Source organism: Hypanus sabinus, chromosome 1 (assembly GCF_030144855.1).
Source record: "Hypanus sabinus isolate sHypSab1 chromosome 1, sHypSab1.hap1, whole genome shotgun sequence".
Classification (NCBI taxonomy): Eukaryota; Metazoa; Chordata; class Chondrichthyes; order Myliobatiformes; family Dasyatidae; genus Hypanus; species Hypanus sabinus.
This window is the reverse complement of record NC_082706.1, coordinates 4,690,362-4,715,097: the sequence shown is the minus strand read 5'-3', so window position 1 is coordinate 4,715,097 and position 24,736 is coordinate 4,690,362. Positions and strand designations below refer to the sequence as shown.

At 47.9% G+C, this 24,736-nt stretch overlaps 1 protein-coding gene across 4 annotated transcripts in view; it reads right to left on the bottom strand.

Moving 5' to 3' along the window:
* sorbs3 (sorbin and SH3 domain containing 3) overlaps positions 1 to 24,736 on the bottom strand; it is a 93,843-nt gene that overhangs the window by 35,152 nt on the left and 33,955 nt on the right. For 3 of the 4 annotated variants that reach the window (XR_009510720.1, XM_059962280.1, XM_059962397.1), the window contains 7 exons: positions 21,956 to 22,104; positions 20,309 to 20,372; positions 19,919 to 19,960; positions 7,964 to 8,054; positions 4,139 to 4,253; positions 1,873 to 1,926; positions 1,016 to 1,114 (listed from right to left, as the gene is read on the bottom strand). Coding sequence is in view for 3 of the 4 variants with exons in the window: in XM_059962280.1 (XP_059818263.1) it covers positions 1,016 to 1,114; positions 1,873 to 1,926; positions 4,139 to 4,253; positions 7,964 to 8,054; positions 19,919 to 19,960; positions 20,309 to 20,372; positions 21,956 to 22,104 (614 nt within the window). In the remaining variant the exon portion in view is untranslated. The remainder of the gene's footprint in view (positions 1 to 1,015; positions 1,115 to 1,872; positions 1,927 to 4,138; positions 4,254 to 7,963; positions 8,055 to 19,918; positions 19,961 to 20,308; positions 20,373 to 21,955; positions 22,105 to 24,736) is intronic. The other variant, XM_059962342.1, reaches the window with a different exon arrangement.

Genomic DNA, 24,736 nt, shown 5'->3' with positions numbered 1-24,736 from the left:
TTTTTCCCAGGGCTGAAATGGCTAACACGAGAGGGCACAGTTTTAAGGTGCTTGGAAGTAGGTACAGAGGAGATGTCAGGGGTAAGTATTTTTACGCAGAGAGTGGTGAGTGTGTGGAACGGGCTGCTGGCGGCGGTGGTGAAGGTGGATACGATGGGGTCTTTTAAGAGACTCCTGGACAGGTACATGGTGCTCAGAGAAATAGAGGGCTATGAGTAACCCTAGGTAATTTCTAAAGTAAGGACATGTTCAGCTCAGCTTTGTGGGCCAAGGGCCTGTACTGTGCTGTAGGTTTTCTATGTTTCTCTGTAACAACGGTTCTCAAGTGCCGGCAACATCCTTGTAAATTTTCTCTGCACTCTCAATGTCCATTTCTGCTGGATTTGGCAAAGCAGAGAGTGCACTTGACTAGAAATATTAGCAAAGTAATTTCCAATCAAATTTGACATTGAGTCAGAGCAGATACTGGGGCACGAGGAAAGTTCGGGTCAAAGTCCAAGGGTTTAAGGGAAGGGAGTGAGGAGGACGGGGTGTGGGGGGGCTGGTTGCTGAGCCTCAAATGAGTAATCAAACCGCCAGAATCTGAGGAGCATTGTGATCTCGGAAGTGGTGGTGGGGACACGGTTACAGCCACAGTAGCAAAGCGATCAGCATGATACGATTACTGCTCGGGGCATCAGAGTTCAGAGTTCAATCCTGGTGTCCTCTGTCAGGAGTCTGTATGTTCTCCCTGTGGAACGTGTGGGTTTCCCCAGTCGCTCTGGTTTACTCCCACGGTCCGAAGACAGAATAGGTTAATTGGTCATTGTAAATTGTCCTGTGATTAGGCGAGGGGTAAACTGAGGGGGTTGCTGGGCAGCACAGCTGGACGGGCTGGAAGAGGAAGGAAAGGTCGTGCCAGAGTGAGTGAAAAGCGGTGAGAATTTTAATTCAAGTCGATCAGTAAGCAGTGAGGGGTGGGCGAGACCGGTACCTCGGCCAGGTGGCGTTTACAGAGGCAGTGACGGATACAGACCTGGGGCCTGCCCTCTCTCTGTGCCAGCCGCCGCTGGATGTTCTGCAGGTCAGAATCCAGCTCAGCTTCCAGCTGGTTCAGCTCTTCTTGCAAGGCCGCCTGTGCCAAAGGGGAGAGATATTAAAGATGAGTTTTATTTGTTACATGTCAAAACAGAGCAAAGACACCTCTCCCCTCCCTCCCTCCCTCTTCTATCACGTGGGATAAAAACTTCAAACTACTTTCTGTAACACTGCCTACACTGGAACTACACGCTGCAATTTATGTATTTAAAATGCATTTTATTCCATATCTGTACTTGTATTTTTATTTAACTCTTTATTGTTTATAATTGTTGAATGTTGTTTTTTTGTAACATGTCACATTCTGACCAACTCACCATAGCAGGTTCCTAACGCGATGCCACAATGAGCTGAGGGCAGCCCTCACGTGTCGCCACACTTCCGGCACCAACACAGCGTGCCCACAAATTACTAACCCGAACCCATATGTCTGTGGACTGTGGGAGGAAGCCACAGCACTTGGAAAAAAGTGACACAGTCACGGGGAGAAAGTAGAAACCCCTGACAGGGAATGATGAGAATTGAATCTGGGTCGCTGGCTGCCCGCTAACCACTACACCACCGTGACACTCGACAGTAGCATAGGATGGTCAGGGGTTACAGGAGAGAGGAGTGGTCTTCAGCTGTGGCGCAGTCTGGGTCCCGCACTCACACCCACACCAGGCATCTCCTGCCGATGAAAGTTACCCCACAGCACGTCTGGGGAACACTCTTGCCAGGTCCCAAACTGGGCAGACGCTTGGGGTGGGGGGGGGGGGGGGTGGGAGAGCAGTGCACGGCGTCCCTGGGCCTTACCTCAACAGAGGAAACCTGGATCCTGGCTGAAGAACGGCCCAATGTCGAGTCCGTCTGTCAACAAGAGAAGGTAACGGTAAGTGGGGTGGGGAGAAAGGACGATGCCTGAGATCCCCAAGCAGAGACCACTTGCACCCAATCCCAGCACCTTGTGTACTGCCTAATGTTAATCCATCTCCGGCACACTGTTGTCCATTAACCCCTCACCCCCAGTGCCTGTGGTGCTGGTGTGCCTGTCCTGGGGACAATACTCACAATCAGAATCAGGTTTATTATCAGTGACATATGTCATGAAAGTTGTTGTTTTGCAGCAGCAGTACTGGTCAATACATAAATTATACTGTAACGTACAATAATGAAATATTTTACTATATGTTATTGTAATTTAAGCCTCTCAAAGTCCAACCGACGTTCCCGTCGGGAGGGGTGGAAATGGTAGGGCAAGCTAACAGGGTTCTGGTGAAACTGTATAGGACATATCTCTGTAGAGTGGATGCATTGGATTGTAGAGGTATCGATTGGCTCCAGCCATGCTGTCGACTTCATAGAAACATATATATATATCTCACTAAACAGAGGAATCATCACTAGGATTTGGAACAACAGCCAGAGCCTTGGTTGACTACGATTCCGTGTGTTGAATGAGCACATCTGCCTGTCCACAGAGCGGACGCTGTTGTCCTGTATGGATGTGATACCTGCACCATTTACAGAAGACCCCTCAACGTGCTAGAGGGATTCCATACGCATCATCTGAGATGGATCATTGGCATCCATTGGCTGGACCGAGAGGTCCTCGACAGGGCACGGACCGCGAGTGGTGAGGCCATGATTGTAAAAGCACAGCTTCAGTGGACAGGCGTGTGAAGGAGCCCTGAATCCCCAAGCAGCTGCTACATGCTGAGCTTTAACGGGGCAAGAAGAATCGAGTCAGGGTCCGGAAGAGGGGGGAGGGACAGGGGGAGAGGGGGGAGGAGAGGGAGACAGAAAGACACAGAGAGAGGGGAAAGAAAATATGGTTGAGGACACACACAGAGAAAGAGAGAAGAGACAGTGAGAGTCGATACATAGAGGGGGAGATAGAGAGAGAGAAGAGACAGTGAGAGTAGATACATAGAGGGGGGAGATAGAGAGAGAGGAGAGACAGTGAGAGTAGATACATAGAGGGGGGAGATAGAGAGAAAGAGAGAGAAGAGACAGTGAGTCAATACATAGAGGGGGAGATAGAGAGAGAGAGAGAGAGAGGAGACTGTGAGAGTATATACATAGGGGGGAGATAGAGAGAAAGAGAGAGAAGAGACAGTGAGAGTAGATACATAGAGGGAGATAGAGAGAGAGAGAGGAGACTGTGAGAGTATATACTTAGAGGGGGAGATAGAGAGAAAGAGTGAGAGAGGAGACAGTGAGAGTAGATACATAGAGGGGGAGATAGAGAGAGAGAGGAGAGACAGTGAGAGTAGATACATAGAGGGGGGAGCTAGAGAGAGAGAGAGAGGAGACAGTGAGAGTAGATACATAGAGGGGGGAGATAGAGAGAAAGAGAGAGAAGAGACAGTGAGTCAATACATAGAGGGGGAGATAGAGAGAGAGAGAGAGAGAGAGGAGACTGTGAGAGTATATACATAGAGGGGGGAGATAGAGAGAAAGAGAGAGAAGAGTACATAGATAAATTCAAAGTAAATTTTCTTCTCAAAGTACAGATATGTCACCAAATACAGTTCTGAGACTCACCTTCCTGCGGGCATACTGAGCAGATCCACAGAATAGTAATTATAATAGGATCTATGAAAGATCAAGCAGACTGCAGGAGGCAAGAAACTGTACAAACCCAAATATAAATAAATAACAATAACATGAGATAATGAGATAAAGAGTCCTTAAAGTGAGATCATTGGTTGTGTGAATATTTTAATGATGGGTCAAGTGAGTGTAGTTAACCCCTTTTGCCCTAGCCTGATGGTCGAGGGGGAGTAACTGTTCTTGAACCAGGTGATGTGAGTCTTGAGGCTCTTGTACCTTCGGCTGAAGGCAGCAGCGAGAAGAGAGCCCGGCCTGGGTGCTGGGGGTCTCTGATGATGGAGGCTGCTTTTCGACGGTACCGTTTCGTGTAGATGTGCTCAATGGTGGGGAGGACCTTGCCCTTGGTGGACTGGCTGATTCCAATGCTTTTTTGTAGGATTTTCAGTTCAAAGAGCAGCGATAGACAGAGAGAGATAAAGAAGTGGTGGGAGATGCAAAGCGAGACAGACGGGTAACGAACACTGACCTGTGGCTCTTGCAGCCGCTCGGGGTACCGTCCCGGCTCGTAGCTGAAGATACTGTTGTGCGTTGCCCGCAGCCTGTGATTCTCTCCGGCCTTTCCTCCCGGCGCCAGCTCGCTCCTGCAGCCCGCCGAGGAAATGCCAGATAAGGTGTTATGGTTGCTTGGGGAGACGCGAGAGAGTCTGAGCCAGTGAACATGTCGAGACTGAGTGAGTGAGTGAGTGTCTGCTATAACCCCGAGAGCAAGCAGACTCTCACATTCCACACGCACTGAGGCGCCAATCTCTGTACTCCCCATCAGAACAGCAAACCATGGCGGGAGGGCGAAGAAAGGGGTAAGAAGGGGGTGTGGGAGGGGAGAGAGGGCGGGAACGGTGAGAGCAGGAGGGGTGTGGGGCGGTAGGGAAGGTGGAGGATGGGAATGGGACGTGAGGGAGGAAGGAAATGGAGGGGGGGAAGAGGTGTGGAAGGGGAGGATGTTTAGGGGAGTGGGGAGCAGGGAGCAGAGAAAGGATGGGAGTGGGTGTTGGATGGGAAAGAGGGAGGGAGAAAGGGGAAGGGAGGAGACGGGAGGGAGCTGGGAGGTGGGGTAGAAAGGATGGGAGGGGAGGGGGAATGGGGAGGTGGGGTAGAAAGGAGGGGAGTGGGAGGGGGAGCTGGGGTAGAAAGGAGGGGAGTGGGAGGGGGAGCTGGGGTAGAAAGGAGGGGAGTGGGAGGGGGAGCTGGGGTAGAAAGGAGGGGAGTGGGAGGGGGAGCTGGGGTAGAAAGGATGGGAGTGGAGGGGGAATGGGGAGGTGGGGTAGAAAGGAGGGGAGTGGGAGAGGGAGCTGGGGTAGAAAGGATGGGAGTGGAGAGGAGTGGGTGGGGGAGCTGGGGTAGAAAGGAGGGGAGTGGGTGGGGAAGCTGGGGTAGAAAGGATGGGAGTGGAGGGGAGTGGGTGGGGAAGCTGGGGTAGAAAGGATGGGAGGGGAGGGGGAATGGGGAGGTGGGGTAGAAAGGAGGGGAGTGGGAGGGGGAGCTGGGGTAGAAAGGATGGGAGTGGAGGGGAGTGGGTGGGGGAGCTGGGGTAGAAAGGATGGGAGTGGAGGGGAGTGGGTGGGGGAGCTGGGGTAGAAAGGATGGGAGTGGGTGGGGGAGCTGGGGTAGAAAGGAGGGGAGTGGAAGAGGGAGGGAGGGGAATGGAAATCTTTGGAGTGTGGGAGGAAACCAATGTCATCATGGAGACAGAGGACAAACTCCTTGCAGATGGCTCTGGAATTTAATTCTGGACTCCAGAATGCCTTGAACTACACGGACTGCCACACTACTGTGGCACCGGTCGAATCACCCCTTCGAACTCCAGTCCTCCATTCCTGTGAATGTGACAGTACAGTAGCGTAGTGGTTAGCACAATGGCTTTATAGCACCAGCAATCACTGACCGGGGTTCGATTCCCAACACCTCCTGTAAGGAGTCTGTATGTTCTCCCCATGACCGTGTGGGTCTCCTCCAGGTGCACCAGTTTCCTCCCACGGTCCAAAGACCTACTGGTTAGGGTTAGTGCGTTGTGGGCATGCTACATTGGCACCAGAGGCACAGCAATGCTTGTGGGCTGCCCCCAGCACACCATTGGACTGTATTGGCCATTGACACAGATGATGCATTTCAATGTATTTTTCAATATACATGTGATAGACTTGGCTTTCTCATCACAGCTACATATGATGTGCTTCCCTCACAATAAAACCTCCACCAGTGATTTGGTGAGGACCCAACATGTCCCCCGTGCCCTGTTCCGGCAACCCCCAAGAATATATCCTGGCAAGCTGCAAAACCAGCCTCACACAAGGCAGATACACATGGTGTCACAACCAAGTCTTAAAGAGTCTGACAGCGGCAAACAAGACCAAGAGGGTAGCAACCAGCTCCTCGCCCCCTAGAGTGACTAATGCTGGGACATCAACAGCATTTGTCCAGGAGGGAGAGAAAAGACCAACTAATCTCCCCCCTTAGCCAGAAACAGGACAGATTAACATGGCCAGTGACTGGAAAATGCTGGTGGATGTTAAAAACAACTCAGCTTTCCACCGGACATTGCTGCCACCAGCCTTAGGCCAGACTTGGTTCTCTGGTCCAATTCACTACAGATCGTCTACATCATGGAACTCACAGCCCCGTGGGAGGATTCAGTGGCTGAAGCATATGAGCTGAAGAGGCTACGCTATGCAGATCGAGCAGCTGAAGCTCAGTGACAGGCTGGAAAACCAAAGTTTGTCCTGTGGAAGTGGGTTGTAGGGGATTTATAGCCACATCCACCATCGAATTTCTGAAGGAACTAGAGATCCAAGATCAGACTTGACGGCGAACCATCAGAGGCAGCAGAAAGAAGCAGTCACTGGCATTGGATCAATCGAAAAGCCCTCTCCTGTGCTCCAGATAGCACCAAGGGAGTGGGAAGACACAACGGTGGGGGGGGGGGGGGTAAGTTGTCAATGGGCTACTCAATGAAACATCAGGGAAGGAGGGTGCCTATTTGAAAACTCCTGCGTGCCAACCCTGTGCCACTCCCAGCATCGAGGCAGTCTCGAGCAAGTGCCCATGACCCATTGGCACGAAGGACGTTAACATTTTATCCTGCGTTTTTTAAATTTTTCTTTCAGATTTTTGAAATCTGTTCTTCAGTGCCTGTCTCTGTTGAAGTCCAACTCTTTAATCTATTTGCCAATTCACTTCATTCAAGTGTGCAGTCATACCATTGGAATTGTCTTTATTTAAGTTCAGGACACTCGTCTTCAGACACAAGTTTCCCACTTTGAAATTCTTCCATAGGATGACCGTATATTCCCAAAGGGTCACTCACAGTGAGAACATTCATCAATTTCATAACATCTAGTGTAACGTGGCCTGTGGACTGTGAGCAGGGGAAAGAGGGGGCAGGAGAGGAGGGTGGGGGGAGGAAGAAGGGGGAGAGAGGAAGAGAGTGCACCAAGGTTGAGGGGAGGAGTGGGGAAGATAGAGGGATGGAGGAGGTGAATGGAGGAAGGTATGGGGGAAGGAGGACAGAGTGGGAGGTGGGGTACAGGGGAAGGAATGAAGAAGGGTGGAGAGGGAGGGGAGAGAAGAAGGTATGGGGGAAGCAGGAGGGTGTGGGGAGGTGAGTACGGGGGCAGGGAGGTGGGGTTGGAGGAAGGAGTTCAGATGGTGGAGGAGGAATGGAGGAAGTGAATGTGGGAGGGGAGTAGGGGGAGTTCTTGGAAGGAATGAGAAAGGAAGGAGGAAGTGGGTAGAGAGGGGTTGGTAGGGTGAGGTGGAAGCAGAGGTCGAGGGAGAGTTAAAGCTCGACTGAGCCTCCTTGCTAATGGACAGGCTCCCCCTCGGCCCAGCTGGCTCACATCACCCAAGATGCCCAGCCATGCTCGCCTTGTCTGGCCTCATTTGGCCGGGAACCTCATGGGATGTCCAGGCAGGTCTCAGCTTTATTCCCACTGCAGAGTAGCCTCGTCACCTCGATGGTAGTGTTCACCTCTCTGTTTAAGGAGGGGAGAATGCTGTGCCAACACTATCACACATGTTCACACATGCACAGATTTACACACACGTGCACACATTCACTCGCGCACTCTCACAGACATTCACATACGCACTCACAGATATTCTCTCACAAACACTCACACTCACTCTCACAGATATTCTCACACGCACGCACACTCACACACATACATTCACACACACTCACTCTCACACAGACATTCACACACACGCTCATACTCACAGACACATGCACACACTCATACATTCACATACACACACTCACTCTCTCACACACGCACACAAACACACTCTCACTTACACAGGGACCCACCATTCGGAGAAGAGGCCGATATCCGCCAGTCCGCTGTCGGGTGTCAGGGCCCCCTCCGACAGCCCCACTGATTCCGGCTCTGTGGGGAGAGATGCCAGTGAAAATCAGCTGGGAGGTTGGGGTGAAGGAAACTGCGTCATTGTCGAGGGGGGAGGATTGATAAACCGCGTCACAGTCTGCAGCAGGATGGTCTACCCTCACCCTAAATGAAAACCTGCTGACCTGAGGACAAGGAGGCGACAGTGGATGCTCATGGGGGGGATACCTAGATCATGGAGGTGTGTTGCACCGTGCTGGGGTTGGTGGAGGACACAGATTCGTCCATAAGACATAGGAGCAGAATTAGGCCATTCAGCCCATCGAGTCCACTCCACCATTTCATCATGGCTGATCCAAGATTCCATTCAAACCCATACACCTGCCCTCTCACCATATCCCTCGATGCCCCGACCAACTTCTGCTTTAAATATATGCACAGACTTGGCCTCCACCACAGATTCACCACACTTTGGCTAAAAAAGACTCCTCCTTACTTCTGATCTAAATGGTCACCCCTCAAATTTAAGGCTGTGCCCTCTAGTTCTGGATACCCCCACCAGAGGGAACATCATCTCCACATCCACCCTATCTAGTCCTTTAAACATTCAGTAGATTCCACATGCATTCTTCTAAATTCCAGTGAGTACAGGTCCAAAGCTGCCTGACACGTCTGATATGTTAACCCATTCATTCCCGGAATCATCCTTATGAGCCTCCAATAACAATACATTCTTTCTGAGGTATGGGGCCCAAACTGACAATAATCCAACCGTGGCCTGACTTGTGTCTTATAAAGCAGCAACATTATCTCCTCGCTTTCATATCCTACTTCCCTTGAAATAAATGCCAACATTGCATTTGCCTTCTTTACCACGGACTCAACCTGTAAATTAACTTTCAGGGAGTCGTGAGTGAGGACTTCAAATCCTTTTGCAACTCTGATGTTTGAATTTTCTCCCCATTTAGGTAATAGTCTGCACTAAGTCACTGGCAGCCAACCTGAAAAGGTCCCCTTTATTCCCACCCGCTGTCTCCAGCCCATCAGCCATTCCTCTATCCATTCCAGTTTATTTCCTGTTACACCATAGCATTTCATCTTGTTAAGCAGCCTCACATGAGGCAGTTTATTAAAAGCCTTCTGAAAATCTAAGTAAATTACATCCACTACCTCTCCTTGTCCACCCTGCTTGTTACTTCCTGAAAGAATTCTGAAAGGTTTGTCAGACAAGATTTCCTTTTACAGAAACCATGCTGACTTTGACTTATTTTATCATTAGTCTCCAAGTACCTCAAAACCTCGTCCTTAATAACAGACCAACACTTTCCCAACTGCTGGGGTTAGGCTAATTGGCTTATAATTTCCTCTCTTTTGCCTTCCTCCTTTCTTAAGGAGTGGAGTGTCATTTGCAATTTTCCAGTCCTCCAGGACCATGCCAAGATCAAGTGATTCTTAAAAGATAATGACCACTGCATCCGGTTTCTCTTCAGCAACCTCTCTCAGGACTCTGGGATGCAGTCCATCTGGTCCAGGTGGCTTATCCACAAGACCTTTCAGTTTGTCCAGCACTTCTTCATTTGTTATAGCAATGGCTCTCCCTCCGGCTCCCTGGTACTCACCAATCTCTGGCATACAGCTGGTGTCTTCAACAGTGAAGACTGAAGCAAAGTTCATCTGCCATCTCTTTGTCCCCCATTACTACCTCACCAGCATCATTTCCCAGTGGTCTAATATCGATTCCCACCTCCCTTTTACTCTTTATATAACTGAGAAAGCTTTTAGTTTCCTGCTTTAAATTGTTGGCCAGTTTGCCCTCATATTTTCATCTTTTCCTTTCTTGTAGCTTTTGTTGGATTTTAAAACTTCCCAATCATCCAACTTCCCACTCACTGTTGCCACCTTATTTGCCCTTCCCTTGGCTTTATGCAACCCTTAACTTCCTTTGTCAGCCACGATTGCCTACCCCTGCCATTCGAGAACATGATAGCAGTTCATCAGATTGGAGAAGCATGTGTAAAGTAAAAGAGAAAAGTGTGGATAAAGTAAAAGCAAAAGTTAAAAAAGAGAAAAGTCAAGTGCTTAAGAGACAAAGGTTACTAGATTTTAAAGGCATGACGAGTGTAAGGGCACTTTATCTGAATGCCTGTAGTATTCGAAACCAGGTCAGTGAACCAGCGGCACAAATCAGTACAAAGGGGTATGACTTAGTGGCCATTACAGAGCCGTGGTTGCTGGGTGGAGAGATTAGGAATTAAATATCCAAGGATATCAGGTAGTATGGAAGGATAAGCAGGAAGGTAGGGGAGGTGGAGTAACGCTCTTAATTAAAGAGGAGATCAGGGCGATACTGAGAGACGATATAAGATCTAGGGAGCAGAATGCTGAATGCATCTAGGTAGAGATTAGGAGTAGTAAAGGGAAAAGACTCACTGGTGGGAGTTGTCTATCGGCCACTGAATAATAACATGACAGAGCACAGGCAATAAGGCAGTTAAGAATGGAACAGCAGTTATCATGGGCAATGTTATTTACTTAGATTTCCAGAAGGTGTTCAATAAGGTGCCACATAAAAGACTTATCCATAAGCTAAGGATGCATAGAGTTGGAGGTGATGGATTAGCATGGATAGAGGATTGATTAACTAACAGAAAGCAGAGAGTTGGGATACATGGCTGTTTCTGTGGTTGGCAATTTGTGGTGAACGGTGTGCTGCAGGGGTCGGTGTTGGGCCTGTAACTGTTCACGATACTCATTAACAATCTGGAAGAGGGGACCGAGTGTAGTGTATCTGAGTTTGCTGATGACATTAAATTGAGTGGAAAAACAAATTGCACAGAGGATACGGAGAGTCTGCAGAGAGATATAGATAGGTTAAATGAGTGGGCAAGGGTCTGGCAGATGGAGTACAATGTTGGTAAATCCGAGTTCATTCACTTTGGAAGAGAAAATGAAAGATCAGATTATTATTTAAATAGTAAAAATTTGCAGCATACTGCTGTGCAGAAGGACTTGGGGGTGCTTGTGCATGAATCACAAAAGTTTGGTTTGCAGGTGCAGCAGGCTATCAAGAAGGCAAATGGGATGTTGGCCTTCATTGCTAGAGGGAGTGAATTTAAGAGCAGGGAGGTCACGCTGCAACTATACAGGGAACTGGTGAGGCTGCACCTGGAGAACTACATGCAGTTCTGGTCTCATTACTTGAGGAAGGATGTAGTGGCTTTGGAGGCGGTACAGGGGAGGTTCACTGGGTTGATTCTAGAGATGGGGGTTAGACTATGAGGAAGGATTGAGTCGCCTGGGACTGGTCTCGCTGGAATTCAGAATTCAGAGGAGATCTTATAGAAACATAAAATTCTGAAAGGGTTAGGTAAGACAGAGGCAGGAAAGTTGTTTCCACAGGTAGGTGAGACTAGAACTAGAGCATATAGCCTCTTTTGGAAGAGGACAGCGAGGCTTTGAGAGGAAGTGCGGCGGCGGCCATTTTCAAATTGTTCAATTGCGTCTCAGATAGGAGTTCTGAGAGGCGGGACTGCACAGGCGCATGAGGAGGCCTGGGAAGGAGGGAAGATATAAAAAGAACGCCGCCTTAAGAAGCGGGCAGCTTCGTTTGCGGGCAGCGGAGTGAGCCGGGAGCACAGTGTAGGGCTTGGGCTCAGAGGGCTTAGGCGGAAGAGGGCACAGTAGGCTTATCTTTTAGTTCCCCTTGTTATTTTCAGTTATTCGGGAAGTATGAGTGTGAGGGCAGCTTGTTGTTCTCAGTGTCGGATGTGGGAGATCCTGGAGTCTCCGAGCCTCCCGGACGTCCACATCTGCACCAGGTGTGCCGAACTGCAGCTCCTGAGGGACCGAGTTAGGGAACTGGAGCTGCAGCTCGATGACCTTCGCCTGGTCAGGGAGAGTGAGGAGGTGATAGAGAGGAGTTACAGGCAGGTGGTCACTCCAGGGCCACGGAGGCAGATAGGTGGGTCACGGTCAGGAAGGGGAAGGGGCAGGTACTAGAGAGTACCCCAGCAGCTGTACCCCTTGACAATAAGTACTCATGTTTGAGTACTTTTGGAGGGGACAGCCTACCTGGAGGAAGTGACAGTGGCTGGGCCTCCAGCACAGAGGATGGCCGTGTAGCTCAGAAGGGTAGGGATAGAAGAAAGAGGACCATAGTAATAGGGGACTCGATAGTCAGGGGCTCAGACAGGCGGTTCTGTGGAGGTGATCGGGAGTCCAGGATGGTAATTTGCCTCCCTGGTGCCAGGGCTCGGGACGTTTCTGATCGTGTCCAAGATATCCTGAAGTGGGAGGGTGAGGAGCCAGAGGTCGTGGTACATGTAGGTACCAATGACATAGGTAGGAAAGGGGAAGAGTCCTGAAATGAGAGTATAGGGAGTTAGGAAGGCAGTTAAGAAGAAGGACCGCAAAGGTAGTAATCTCGGGATTACTGACTGTGCCACGCGACAGTGAGAGTAGGAATAGAATTAGGTGGAGGATGAATGCGTGGCTGAGGGATTGGAGCAGGGGGCAGGGATTCAAGTTTCTGGATCATTGGGACCTCTTCTGGGGCAGGCGTGACCTGTTCAAGAAGGACGGGTTACACTTGAATCCTGGGGGGACCAATATCCTAGCAGGGAGGTTTGCTAGGGCTACAGGGCAGACTTTAAACTAGTAAGATGGGGGAGCGGGAATCAATTTGAGGAAACTATGGGAGAGGAGGTTAGTTCACCAGTAGAGCAAGTAAGTAGACAGTGTGTGAGGGAGGAAAGGCAGGTGATGGAGAAGGGATGCACTCAGCCCGAATGTAGGGGAGAAGAAAGAAAAGGTTAATAAATTTAAATGCATTGTTAGGGATGAAAAGAGAGGAGGAGGTGGAGAGTATCTTAAATGTATCTATTTTAATGCTAGGAGCATTGTAAGAAAGGTGGATGAGCTTAAAGCGTGGATTGATACCTGGAATTATGATGTTGTAGCTATTAGTGAAACATGGTTGCAGGAAGTGTGTGATTGGCAACTAAATATTCCTGGATTTAGTTGCTTCAGGTGTGATAGAGTAGGAGGGGCCAGAGGAGGAGGTGTTGCATTGCTTGTCCGAGAAAATCTTATGGCGGTGCTTTGGAAGGATAGATTAGAGAGCTCCTCTAGGGAGGCTATTTGGGTGGAATTGAGGAATGGGAAGGGTGTAGTAACACTGATAGGAGTGTTTTATAGGCCACCTAATGGGGAGCATGAGTTGGAAGAGCAAATGTGTAAGGAGATAGCAGATATTTGTAGTAAACACAAGGTGGTGATTGTGGGAGATTTTAATTTTCCACACGTAGACTGGGAAGCTCATTCTGTAAAAGGGCTGGATGGTTTAGAGTTTGTGAAATGTGTGCAGGATAGTTTTTTGCGACAATATATAGAAGTACCGAATAGAGATGGGGCAGTGTTGGATCTCCTGTTAGGGAATGTGATAGGTCAGCTGACAGATGTATGTGTTGGGGAGCACTTCGGGTCCAGTGATCACAATAGCATTAGCTTCAATATAATTATGGAGAAGAACAGGACTGGACCTAGAGTTGAGATTTTTGATTGGAGAAAGGCTAACTTTGAGGAGATGTGAAGGGGTTTAGAGAGAGTGGATTGGGTCAAGTTGTTTTATGGGAAGGATGTAATAGAGAAATGGAGGTCATTTAAGGGTGAAATTATGAGGGTACAGAATCTTTATGTTCCTGTTGGGTTGAAAGGAAAGGTTAAAGGTTTGAAAGCACCATGGTTTTCAAGGGATATTAGAAACTTGGTTCGGAAAAAGAGGGATGTCTACAATAGATATAGGCAGCATGGAGTAAAGGAATTGCTCAAGGAGTATAAAGAATGTAAAAGGAATCTTAAGAAAGAGATTAGAAAAGCTAAAAGAAGATACGAGGTTGGTTTGGCAAATAAGGTGAAAGTAAATCCGAAAGGTTTCTACAGTTATATTAAAAGCAAGAGGATAGTGAGGGATAAAATTGGTCCCTTAGAGAATCAGGGTGGTCAGCTATGTGTGGAGCCGAGGGAGATGGGAGAGATTTTGAATGATTTCTTCTCTTCGGTATTCACTAAGGAGAAGGATATTGAATTGTGTAAGGTGTGGGAAACAAGTAAGGAAGTTATGGAACCTATGACAATTAAAGAGGTGGAAGTACTGGCGCTTTTAAGAAATTTAAAAGTGGATAAATCTCCGGGTCCTGACAGGATATTCCCCAGGACCTTGAGGGAAGTTTGTGTAGAAATAGCAGGAGCTCTGACGGAGATCTTTAATATGTCATTAGAAACGGGGATTGTGCAGGAGGATTGGCGTATTGCTCATGTGGTTCCATTGTTTAAAAAGGGTTCTAGAAGGAAGCCTAGCAATTATAGACCTGTCAGTTTGACATCAGTGGTGGGTAAATTAATGGAAATTATTCTTAGAGATAGTATTAATAATTATCTGGATAGACAGGATCTGATTAGGAGTAGCCAGCATGGATTGGTGCATGGAAGGTCATGTTTGACAAACCTTATTGAATTTTTTGAAGAAGTTACGAGGAATGTTGACGAGAGTAAGGCAGTGGATGTAGTCTATATGGACTTCAGCAAGGCCTTTGACAAAGTTCCACATGGAAGGTTAGTTAAGAAGGTTCAGTCATTAGGTATTAATACTGGAGTAATAAAATGGATTCAACAGTGGATGGATGGGAGATGCCAGAGAGTAGTGGTGGATAATTGTTTATCTGGATGGAGGCCAGTGACAAGCGGGGTGCCTCAGAGATCTGTTTTGGGCCCAATGTTGTTTGTAATATACATAAATGATCTGGATGATGGGGTGGTAAATTGGATTAGTAAGTATGTCGATGATACTAAGGTAGGAGGTGTTGTGGATAATGAGGTGGGTTTTCAAAGCTTGCAGGGAGATTTATGCCGGTCAGAAGAATGGGCTGAACGTTGGCAGATGGAGTTTAATGCTGAGAAGTGTGAGGTTCTACATTTTGGCAGGAATAATCCAAATAGAACATACAGAGTAAATGGTAGGGCATTGAGGAATGCAGAGGAACAGAGAGATCTAGGAATAACAGTGCATAGTTCCCTGAAGGTGGAGTCTCATGTAGATAGGGTGGTGAAGAAGGCTTTTGGAACGCTGGCCTTTATAAATCAGAGCATTGAGTAGAGAAGTTGGGATGTAATGTTAAAATTGTACAAGGCATTGGTAAGGCCAAATTTGGAATATTGTGTACAGTTCTGGTCACTGAATTATAGGAAAGATATCAATAAATTAGAGAGAGTGCAGAGACGATTTACTAGGATGTTACCTGGGTTTCAGCACTCAAATTACAGAGAAAGGTTGAACAAGTTAGGTCTCTATTCATTGGAGTGTAGAAGATTGAGGGGAGATTTGATCGAGGTATTTAAAATTTTGAAAGGGATAGACATTGTTGACGTGAATAGGCTGTTTCCATTGAGAGTAGGGGAGATTCAAATGAGAGGACATGATCTGTGAGTTGGGGGCAGAAGTTTAAGGGAAACACGAGGGGGTATTTCTTTACTCAAAGAGTGATAGCTGTGTGGAATGAGCTTCCTGTAGAAGTAGTAGAGGCCAGTTCAGTTGTGTCATTTAAGGTAAAATTGGATAGGTATATGGACAGGAAAGGAGTGGAGGGTTATTGGCTGAGTGCGGGTAGGTAGGGCTAGGTGAGATTAAGAGTTCGGCATGGACTAGGAGGGCCGAGATGGCCTGTTTCCATGCTGTGATTGTTATATGGTTATAGGATTCAAGGGAATAGATCTAGGTTGGTGATGAGGAGGAACTGCTTTTCCCAGAGAGTGGTGAATCTGTGCAGTTCTCTTCCCAATGAAGCAGTGGAGGCTATCTTAGAAAATATGGGTAGATTTTTGCACAGTAGGGGAATTAAACGTTATGGGGAAAAGTCAAGTAGGTGAAGATGAAGCCATGATCTTATCAAATAGCAGAGCAGGCTCAATGGGCCAGATGGCCTACTCCCTCTCCTATTTCTTATGTTTTTATGTCTGTCCTGCGCCTTGTGAACTATTCCCAGAAACTTCAGTCACCTCTGTTCTGCCGTCATCCCTGCCAGTAGCTCCCTCCAATCCACCTGGACAAGCTCCTCTCTCATGCCTCTGTAAATCCCTCTTTTCCATTGTGATACTGATACATGTGATTTGTGCTTCTTCCTCTCAGACTGCAGTATGAATTCAATCATAGTATCGAACTCACTCTCAGACTGCAGTATGAATTCAATCATATTATCAGTCTTCCTCTCAGACTGCAGTATGAATTCAATCATAGTATCAGTCTTCCTCTCAGACTGCAGTATGAATTCAATCATAGTATCGGACTCGCTCTCAGACTGCAGTATGAATTCAATCATAGTATCAGTCTCCCTCTCAGACTGCAGTATGAATTCAATCATAGTATCAGTCTTCCTCTCAGACTGCAGTATGAATTCAATCATAGTATCGAACTCACTCTCAGACTGCAGTATGAATTCAATCATAGTATCGAACTCACTCTCAGACTGCAGTATGAATTCAATCATAGTATCGAACTCACTCTCAGACTGCAGTATGAATTCAATCATATTATCAGTCTTCCTCTCAGACTGCAGTATGAATTCAATCATAGTATCGGACTCGCTCTCAGACTGCAGTATGAATTCAATCATATTATCAGTCTTCCTCTCAGACTGCAGTATGAATTCAATCATAGTATCGGACTCGCTCTCAGACTGCAGTATGAATTCAATCATATTATGATCACTGCCTCCTAAGGGTTCCTTTACGTTCAGCTTCCTAATAAGATCTGGGTTATTACACAACATCCAATCCAAGATAGACTTTCCCCGACTAGGCTCGAGCACAAGCTGCTCTAAAAAACCATCTTGTAGGCATTCTACAAATTCCCTCTCGTGTGAACCAACACCAACCTGATTTTCCCAATCCCCTTGTATTTTGAAATCCCCCATCACAATTGTCTCATTACCCTTAGTACAGTCCTTCCCAGCTTCCTTTGCAATCTCAGCCCCATACCTTGGCTTCTGTTTGGAGGCCTATAAATGATTCCCATAATGGTTTTTTTTACCCTTGCAGTTTCTTAACTCCACCCACGAAGATTCAACATTCTCTGACCCTGTGTCACCGCTTTCTAAAGATGTAATTCCATCTCTCACCAACAGAGCCACACCACCAACTATGGCTTCCTGCCTGTCCTTTCGATACAAGGTTTGACGTTAAGCTTCCAACTCTGGCCTTCTTTCAGCCACGACTCAGTGAGCCCCACAATGTCATACCAACGAATCTCTAATTGTGTCATGTGTTCATCCACCCTATTCTGAATGCTACACGTATTTAACTACAGCACAGTCAGTCCTGCATTCTTCACCCTTTTGAATGTTGCCTCTATGGTACAACCTAGCTCTTTGCTCGGTCAGTGGGCAGTGACAGAGTTAGTGACTGTGGGGTGAGGAGAGGGCTGGTAAGTGTGTGGGGAGGACTGGAGGGGTTGTTATGTGGGGGGAGAAGAGTGAGCTCCCACATTGGGTACTTGAACCCCAGTTTCTACGGGCTGGTCCACTGTTAAGCCTCTTGCTCGGTAACCAGTGTGAAAGGATTCAGGGCACCAACAGGCTGAGGCCATTCAGTCCCTTTGGACTATCTCACAACACAGCAAGATCCTGTGCAGCTGAAATACAGGTCTGCGTCAGTCAGACCTCTCACTCACAGTCTGCCGATAGATTTGAACCAGACTGGCAAACGCTTCCCTGGGCAGGAATTAGCAAATCCCAGAGCACAGGTTTCAAGTGAGGAGTGGGTGGAAAGCTGATGGGGAGGTGGGTGCCTGGAACAGGCTGCCGGGTGATGGTGGAGGGAGATGTTCAGAGGAATATGGATCACGTGCAGGCAGTGGGATTAATTTCATTTGGCATTGTGTTCGGTAGATATTGTGGGCAAAGGGCTTGTTCTTGCACTGTCTGGTCTACGTTTTATCTTCCATGGTCTGGGATCTATGTTCTACACTCTGGTCAAAACTCTTATGGTCTGTGTTGTACTGTCCATGTTCTCTGGTCTATGTTATATGTTCTATACTGTCTGGTCTACGTTGTATGTTCTATACTGTCTGGTCTACGTTGTATGTTCTATACTGTCTGGTCTACGTTGTATGTTCTAAGCCAGGGGTCGGCAACCTTTTTGTCTCTGTGGGCCGGATTGCATATTAATGAGCAGGCAGTGGGCCAGATAAATGCCATAAAAAACTGGAAATATGGGAATTATCCATTTAAATACATCTAGTTATGTTTTAAGCAAACACGAGGAAATCTACAGATGCTGGAAATTCAAACAACAACACACACAAAATGCTGGTGGAACACAGCAGGCCAGGCAGCATCTATAGGGAGAGATGCTGTTGACGTTTCGGGCCGAGACCCTTCGTCAGTCCTGATGCTGCCTGGCCTGCTGTGTTCCACCAGCATTTTGTGTGTGTTGTTAGTTATGTTGTGCCTTAAATTAATGAATAATTCATGCTAGAAAATCATTTGTGCTTAACCAAGGATGCCAATTAGTAATGAAAGAACTCAGTTTAGTTACAATTTATTTCAATCAAGGCATCTTTTGAATCTATTAAAAGGACAGAAAGAATCTTTAAAGATAAAACATATGAACATGATGTATCGAATGGTGGTAAATTAAGTATAATAAAAAATAAAATTTTAATGCAAAGTCGATAAATCAATGTGAAACTTGATGCTGTTTGTTGCTTGAAAGCTTCTCAATGTTGGGTGTCAGACTTGTTGATGCCAAGAGCAAGACATTATCCAGATGGGCATCAGTCAATCTTGTTCTCAAATGGTTCTCGGTGCTTCATTTTTGAAAATAATTGCTCGCACAGATAAGTGCTGCCAAACAATGATGCCATCCTTCTCGCATGGTCCACTAAGTTAGGATACTTCTCACGTGGATGAATATATTTTCTATAGAAGTCAAGCACTGACACATCTTCAGAATGAAATTTCGATCTCAATATATCGTCACACTGCATCTCAATCAATTCCATTTGAAACATTTCCGATGCAGTGTCCACTTCCACATCAAATGGAGCAGCAAACAGCCTGAACTCATTTGCTTGCAAGTGAAAATCAGCAAAACGAGATGAAAACTTTTCTCAGTTCTTGGACTATATTCACAAAAATGCCTGGATCTTGTACTTTACTTCTTTGAAAAGTGGGTTTCCTGGCTTGCTCAATGAAGTGATCTAGTGTTCAAGTATCTTGGAAATTTCGGCTCTCAGTGTCTACCTTCCTGCGTTTGCATTCATTGCCATTGGAATTTTTTTTCTTCGATTTTATTTCGAAACACAAGTTATTCAACAAGTATCGTAGCACATGTAAATATCTGGATATTTAGCGTGGATTTCTTGTTAAAACACATTTGCTATTTCTGTTTACAACTTTGAACGATCACATCTGAAAGCCTGCGTGTGCATGGAGAGTATCTAATACATATTAATAAGGTAGTCCGCCTTCCCATCATACCAGAGTTTGGTTTGGAACAAAACGGAACCTGGGGCCAGTGTAACAAGACGCCATGCATGTCCCATCAGAGTGGTCGTGTGAAACACTCAGAATGAGGAAAAATTGCTCACGGGCCGGATAAGCATCGTATCCTAATATTAGCTCACAGGCCAGATAGGTTGCCGGCCCCTGTTCTATACTGTCTAGTCTATGTTGTATGTTCTATACTGTCTAGTCTATGTTGTATGTTCTATACTGTCTAGTCTATGTTGTATGTTCTATACTGTCTGGTCTATGTTGTATGTTCTATACTGTCTGGTCTATGTTCTCCAGTCTGTGTTGTATGTTCTACCTTCTCTCATCTACGTACCAGCAATAATGAAAGCTAAGACTTACTGTCCGATGGGCTGGTGACATTGTCCATTTCAGAGTTATCATCTGTAACAGAACAGTACACTCTCACAGCAAACAGTCAACACAAAGTCATTCAAATTAACTCAATTGTGCCAAGTTTCCCCAAACCCTAAACAGCCCCAGGAACATGGACTTCTCTCTCCATCTGTGGGAGGGTCTATTCCACAAACCGGATTATCGTTTGATTTTTGCGGCTGTGGGACTCAGCTGAGTGTTTCCTCTGCTGCCTTGGTACGTCACCAGCCTTCACTGAAGCTCAGGGCCGAGCTCTCCCTCAAGTGCCCCTCCACTCCCCTGTCTTAACCCTTCACCACTCACTCCTCCCCCCGCCCCCCCCAGCCCGACCTCCTTGCGGCCACCGTTAGCGAGTACCTGTGGGCTTCCAGTGGATCTGGCTGAACATCTTTCTGTACCAGTCTCTTGGCTTGTTCACGCTCTGTCCGTCCAGGGGAAGGGAAAGGCAGACGGCGGGGCGGGGGGGGGAGCGGGGAGGCAGAGATGGAGAGAAGAAAGAGTTCGAGACAGAGAGAGGGAAACCGAAAGATAGATTTAGAGAGAGAGAGAGAGACAGACAGACAGGCAGGCAGGCAGATAGGGAGAGAGAAAGAGAGAGTGTGGGAAGTGGAAATGAGGGAGAGAGACACAGAAAGTTATCAACATTTACCCTGACACACCTCACCCGTGACCCACCATATCTCCGCTACCCTTCCACTGAGGAGGTCCAGACCACTTCCCTTAACGAAGGAACATTGTTCACCACTGACAGGGAGCTGACAAACACAACGAAATAAAATGTGCACTGAAATCCAACAGGGATGGGAATCTCGACCGGAGCCAGGTCCTTCTCTCTCCGTGATGCCCTCCCTCCCTCTCACTGAACAGGTCACCTCCTGGGCTTGCTCCACCCTCTCTGTGCTGACGACCCACTTGTTGATCCCTCTGTCGGATGTACAGGCAGTCTGTGTGCCGAGGTTTTGGTGAACACGGACTCCTCACTGTGATATCACCCAGTACTGCTGCTCCATAAGATCATCGGATATAGGATCAGAATGATGCCATTTGACCCATTGAGAACGATCTAACATTCCATCATGGTGATTCATCTTCCCTCTCAACCCCATTCTCCTGCCTTCTCCCCATAACCTTTGATGCCCTGACTAATCAAGAACCTATCATCTTCTGCTTTAAATGTACCCAATAACTTGGCCTCCACAGCCATCTGTGGCAATTAATTCCACAAGTTCATCACTCTCTGGCTAAAGAAATTCCTTCTCATCTCTGTTTCAATGTTCAGTAGGTTTCAATGAGAACCCCCCCCCCCCCCCACATTCTTCTAAACTCCAGTGAGTACTGGCCCAGAGCCATCAAACACTCCTCTTTCATTCCCAGGGTAATTCTCGTTAACCTTCTCTGGTCTTCATCTTTTCTTAAATAAGGGGCAAAAACTGCTCACAATACTCCAAGCGCAGCCTAACCAATTCCCTATAAAGCCTCAGCTTTCCATCGTTGCTGTTATATCCCAGTCCTTTCGAAATGGATGCTAACATTGCATTTACCTTCTGTCCCACTGACTCAAGCTGCAAGTTAACCTTTGCTCCCTCAGTAGTGCCCAGTCAGGGGGGCTGAGTCCAGTGTTTTGATAAGTTGCACACAGACCGTAAACTCGGGAGGTGGTGAAGCCTCTGGTGTGAGGGTCAGCTGGCGAACTGGTCAGTCCGCGCCTAGTGTCACCCCATTCGCTTACTGATCTGGTGCGGTGTGAGGGTCAGTCCGCGCCTGATGTCACCCCATTCGCTTACTGATCTGGTGTGGTGTGAGGGTCAGTCCGCGCCTGATGTCGCCCCATTCGCTTACTGATCTGGTGTGGTGTGAGGGTCAGTCCGCGCCTGATGTCGCCCCATTCGCTTACTGATCTGGTGCGGTGTGAGGGTCAGTCCGCGCCTAGTGTCACCCCATTCGCTTACTGATCTGGTGCGGTGTGAGGGTCAGTCCGCGCCTGATGTCGCCCCATTCGCTTACTGATCTGGAGGATATTGGCATCCCCACTTCATCCACAGGACCGACTCCATCGTATTTTATCCAGACCTTGTTCTGTGCAGATTTGTTCTCCCTCCACGGTGCGGCTGATTCCGTCCTGACGTGGGGATGACAGCTCTGGGGAGCTGTAGCTAACGGGAATGAGACAAGCCAGTCATAGAACACAGAACAGTACAGTACAGGCCCTTCAGCCCACGTGGCAGTGCTGCCCTTTTAACCTGCTCCTCCATCAATCTAACCCTTCCTGCTCACCGATCACTCCATTTTTCTATGATCCATGCGCCTGTCCAAGAGTTTCTTTAATGTCCGAAATGTCCCTGCCCCTGTCATCAGCCTGGCAGTGTGTTCCACACACCCTTCACTGTGTAAAAAAATCTATCTCCAATAGCCCCTTATACTTCCCTCCAGTCACCTTAACACTGTGCCCTCTCATGTTAGCCATTTCGCCCTGGGGAAAAGTCTCTGACCATCCACTCTAACTATGCCTCTTATCATCTTTTACATCTCTACCAAGTTACCTCTTACCCCTCTTGCTCCAAAGAGAAAAACCCTCGCTCACTCAACCTGTCCTCATAAGACATGCTCTCTAATCCAGGCAGCATCCTGGTCAATCTCCTCTGCACCCTCTCTAATCCAGGCAGCATCCTGGTGAATCTCCTCTGCACCCTCTCTAATCCAGGCAGCATCCTGGTCAATCTCCTCTGCACCCTCTCTAATCCAGGCAGCATCCTGGTCAATCTCCTCTGCACCCTCTCTAATCCAGGCAGCATCCTGGTCAATCTCCTCTGCACCCTCTCTAATCCAGGCAGCATCCTGGTCAATCTCCTCTGCACCCTCTCTAATCCAGGCAGCATCCTGGTCAATCTCCTCTGCACCCTCTCTAATCCAGGCAGCATCCTGGTCAATCTCCTCTGCACCCTCTCTAATCTAGGCAGCATCCTGGTCAATCTCCTCTGCACCCTCTCTAATCCAGGCAGCATCCTGGTCAATCTCCTCTGCACCCTCTCTAATCCAGGCAGCATCCTGGTAAATCTCCTCTGCACCCTCTCTAATCCAGGCAGCATCCTGGTCAATCTCCTCTGCACCCTCTCTAATCCAGGCAGCATCCTGGTCAATCTCCTCTGCACCCTCTCTAATCCAGGCAGCATCCTGGTCAATCTCCTCTGCACCCTCTCTAATCCAGGCAGCATCCTGGTCAATCTCCTCTGCACCCTCTCTAATCCAGGCAGCATCCTGGTCAATCTCCTCTGCACCCTCTCTAATCCAGGCAGCATCCTGGTCAATCTCCTCTGCACCCTCTCTAATCCAGGCAGCATCCTGGTCAATCTCCTCTGCACCCTCTCTAATCCAGGCAGCATCCTGGTCAATCTCCTCTGCACCCTCTCTAATCCAGGCAGCATCCTGGTCAATCTCCTCTGCACCCTCTCTAATCCAGGCAGCATCCTGGTCAATCTCCTCTGCACCCTCTCTAATCCAGGCAGCATCCTGGTAAATCTCCTCTGCACCCTCTCTAATCCAGGCAGCATCCTGGTTAATCTTCTCTGCACCCTCTCTAATCCAGGCAGCATCCTGGTAAATATCCTCTGCACCCTCTCTAATCCAGGCAGCATCCTGGTAAATCTCCTCTGCACCCTCTCTAATCCAGGGAGCATCCTGGTTAATCTTCTCTGCACCCTCTCTAATCCAGGCAGCATCCTGGTAAATATCCTCTGCACCCTCTCTAATCCAGGCAGCATCCTGGTAAATCTCCTCTGCACCCTCTCTAATCCAGGGAGCATCCTGGTAAATCTCCTCTGCACCCTCTCTAATCCAGGGAGCATCCTGGTTAATCTTCTCTGCACCCTCTCTAAAGCTTCCACATCCTTCCCATAATGAGGTGACCAGAACTGAACACAATTCTCCATGTGTGGTCTAACCAGGGTTTTATAGAGTTGCAACATTACCTCACAGCTCTTGAGCTCAATCCCCCAATTAATGAAGGCCAACGCATCATCTGCCTTCTTAAGCAGCTTGTCAATACAACTCCCTGTCGGCCCAGGCAGCTCAAAGGGAGTTCTCGAGCAGCGGCTAACTGCAGAGTGAAATCCCTCGTCACTGAACCTGGCAGGATCGCAGCCACAGGGGCAGGGGAGGCCACTCTGTCCCCGCAGCCTGACCCGCCATTACACATGATCAAGCTGATCTACACTGCCTTCAACTCCTCATCCGTGTCTGTTTCTCCGACCCCACAGTCCCTCCATCTTCCAAATATTTACCTACCACCACCTTAGGTATGTCTAATCTTGGGTGGAGAATTCCTGAGAATCAGCCCCCTCTGAGAGAGGAAACTTGCCACCCACCACAATTCTGGATGAATTATTTTGTACTTCTGACCTGCAGCTCACGACCCTCCCAGCAATGAAAGATCAAAGATGAACTTTATTTGTCATAGGCACATGGAAACATACAGTGGAGTGCATTGTTCTGCGTCAATGACTAACACAGCCCGAGGATGTTCTAAGGAATAACCCAAGGGTGTCACCAAGCTTCCAGTACCAACACAGCATATCCACAGCTCACTAACCCTAAACCATACCTCCTTGGAAAGTTGGAGGAAACCAGAGCACCCAGAGGAAACTCACGTGGTTACAGGGAGAACATGTAAACTTTTTACAGTGGAAATCAAATTCTAATCGCGATTACTACTGCTGCAGAGTGTTACACTCAGTGCTACGGCACTGTGCCCCCTTCTCCTTGGGGCCATTGATGAATACATCCCAACAT